This window comes from Dendrobium catenatum, unplaced genomic scaffold, assembly GCF_001605985.2.
Source record: "Dendrobium catenatum unplaced genomic scaffold, ASM160598v2 original_scaffold_245587, whole genome shotgun sequence".
NCBI classification, from domain to species: domain Eukaryota; kingdom Viridiplantae; phylum Streptophyta; class Magnoliopsida; order Asparagales; family Orchidaceae; genus Dendrobium; species Dendrobium catenatum.
In genome coordinates this window covers 1-2,099 of record NW_021563993.1, presented here as the reverse complement: position 1 = coordinate 2,099, position 2,099 = coordinate 1, and the positions used below count along the sequence as shown (strand labels likewise).

Sequence of the window (2,099 nt, the reverse complement as noted above, 5' to 3'; positions counted from 1 at the left end):
GTTGAAGTCAAATTTCACAAATCTTGATATCTCTAATGGTGTATTCTCTCTCTCTCTCTCTCTCTCTCTCTCTCTCTCTCTCTCTTGTTTTACTCGGGGTGCATCACTTTAGATTATCGTAATGCTTCCACTTTTTTTTTTGGTGCGCTGCGAAGAATGCTTTGTCTACTTAAAGCTCTAGATATAAAATATATTTACAATTTCCAAGGTTCATAATCTTATGTATGTGTGTCAGTAGCGTTTCTTTTCCTAATATTTGCTTGTTTTGAACCTTGATTTTCCTGGTATTTACTGTTTTCTCTTGAACTTCCTGCAGACTTCTCTGACTGCAGCCGGTTGTTATCTTTGTGCAGCTCCCGGGTCTAAAGGAAAAAAAATCATTGTCTGCTATTCTCCTGAATCCCCACTTTCTTCAAAGCTGCTCTTATCTAGCTTTTATTGTGAAGAAGGCGCTTCTTTTTCTTCTGTGATAGAGAAGATTGTTAAAGATGCCAAGTTTTATTCTAATAGTTTTGTCGCAGAAACCCCTAGTATGCCCTTTTTGCGTGGTAAATCTTCTGAAGCCATACTAAGAGAAGCAGTACAGATCAAGCTTATCAGTCAATCAACATATAATAGCATTCGATCATTGCAAATGGAAGAACATGACATTTTTTGTTCACAAAATGGTGTTGATGAGGCAAATGAATTAGGGCATCGAGCTAGAGCTTCTAGTCCATCAAATGTACAGATTTATCCTGGCCAGTCGTACCATTTTATGTGTAGATTCTTATTAACCTGGAAGCTTTGTGAAATGAAAGATGGCGTTTCTTCTAACTTGAACGAGTACAATCCCATATCAGAAGCAGATGGGAAAAATTTGTGTCAGTTTTGTAGAATTACTCAGGAACATGGTCTTATAATACGCCATATGGTCGATGCGGATTGGTTATATCTTGCAAAGCTTTCCGAAAGCCAAACACTGAATGAAGGCAGAAATGAATTGGAAACTTCAAATTTTGAAACGGGACATCATTTAGCAATGGAACATTGGTGCTCCAGTTACATGAGATCTTCAGTTCAAACAGCTCTTCAAAACCTGAAATATGTTCCAGCTGCTGCAAGAAGGGCACTTCCTGTGTTTGCCAATTCTCATAATTTACCCATATGCATACCGGTACACTCCACTACTATTTTTCAGCTGGAAGCCTCTGCCATAGTGATATAACAATGAATAATTGCATGAATCCATAGTGATATAACAATGTCTTGTATATGAATTTTCACATGTATGTATTTATTCATGTATCTATTTTACTCTCCATTTTTTGTTATTAATGTATATCCATGTGAAAATTCAAGTTGGATGGTTGAAGTAGAGGAATGCATCTGGTTTGTTGTGTGATAGAAAAGTCTTCCTAAAACTTAAGGAAAAATTCTATAAGATGGTGGTGAGACCTGCAATATTTTATGGTGTCGAATGTTGGCTATCAAAAGAGAAGCATAATACTAAGTGTAGTGTTGCAGAGATGAGGACGCTCAGGTGGATGAGTGGCTTTAACCCTTAGAGATAGGATATGAAATGAGCATATACCTGAAAAGGTTGGAGCAGCTCCAGTGGAAGATAAGAGTGGAGAGAATCGCCTTAAATTGTTTGGTCACATAAAGTGGGGGACTTCCGATGACCCGGTTAGAAAAGTTATATTTGACTTATGTTAAGAAAGGTAGAGGTAAACCTAAAAAGACTCGGTTAGAAAATATTAAAAATGATCTTTCTTTATTATATTTAAACGAGAATTTGACTTTTAACATGACACAATGGAGAAAAATGATTCAGGTAGCCGACCCCACCTAGTGGGACAGGCTTGTTGTTGTTGTTGTTGTTGTAATGTATATCCATCCCACCTAAGCTCAATAACCAGTATTTATATCTATTAGGTTATAATTATCAAATGATGTCTTCTGATCGCAATCTAAAGTTTTTGCTCTGGCATTGTTGTTTTCTAGATTTATGCTTTTTAGTTTTTTTAGTTTTTTAAACGTAGACATATAAGCTGTCAATATCCTTCAATTTGCATGTTCGTTTAGGTTTATATATGCGAAATCATCTGGCTATTGGA

At 36.3% G+C, this 2,099-nt stretch overlaps 1 protein-coding gene across 1 annotated transcript; it reads left to right on the top strand.

The window, feature by feature from the left end:
• Window positions 1-316: 316 nt before the first annotated feature.
• Window positions 317-1,156, top strand: LOC110114525 (the record flags this gene model as incomplete). Its single annotated transcript, XM_020847440.1, has 1 exon — window positions 317-1,156. A coding segment is annotated over one exon (840 nt), but the record flags the coding sequence as incomplete, so codon positions are not given.
• Between the last annotated feature and the right edge of the window lie 943 nt (window positions 1,157-2,099).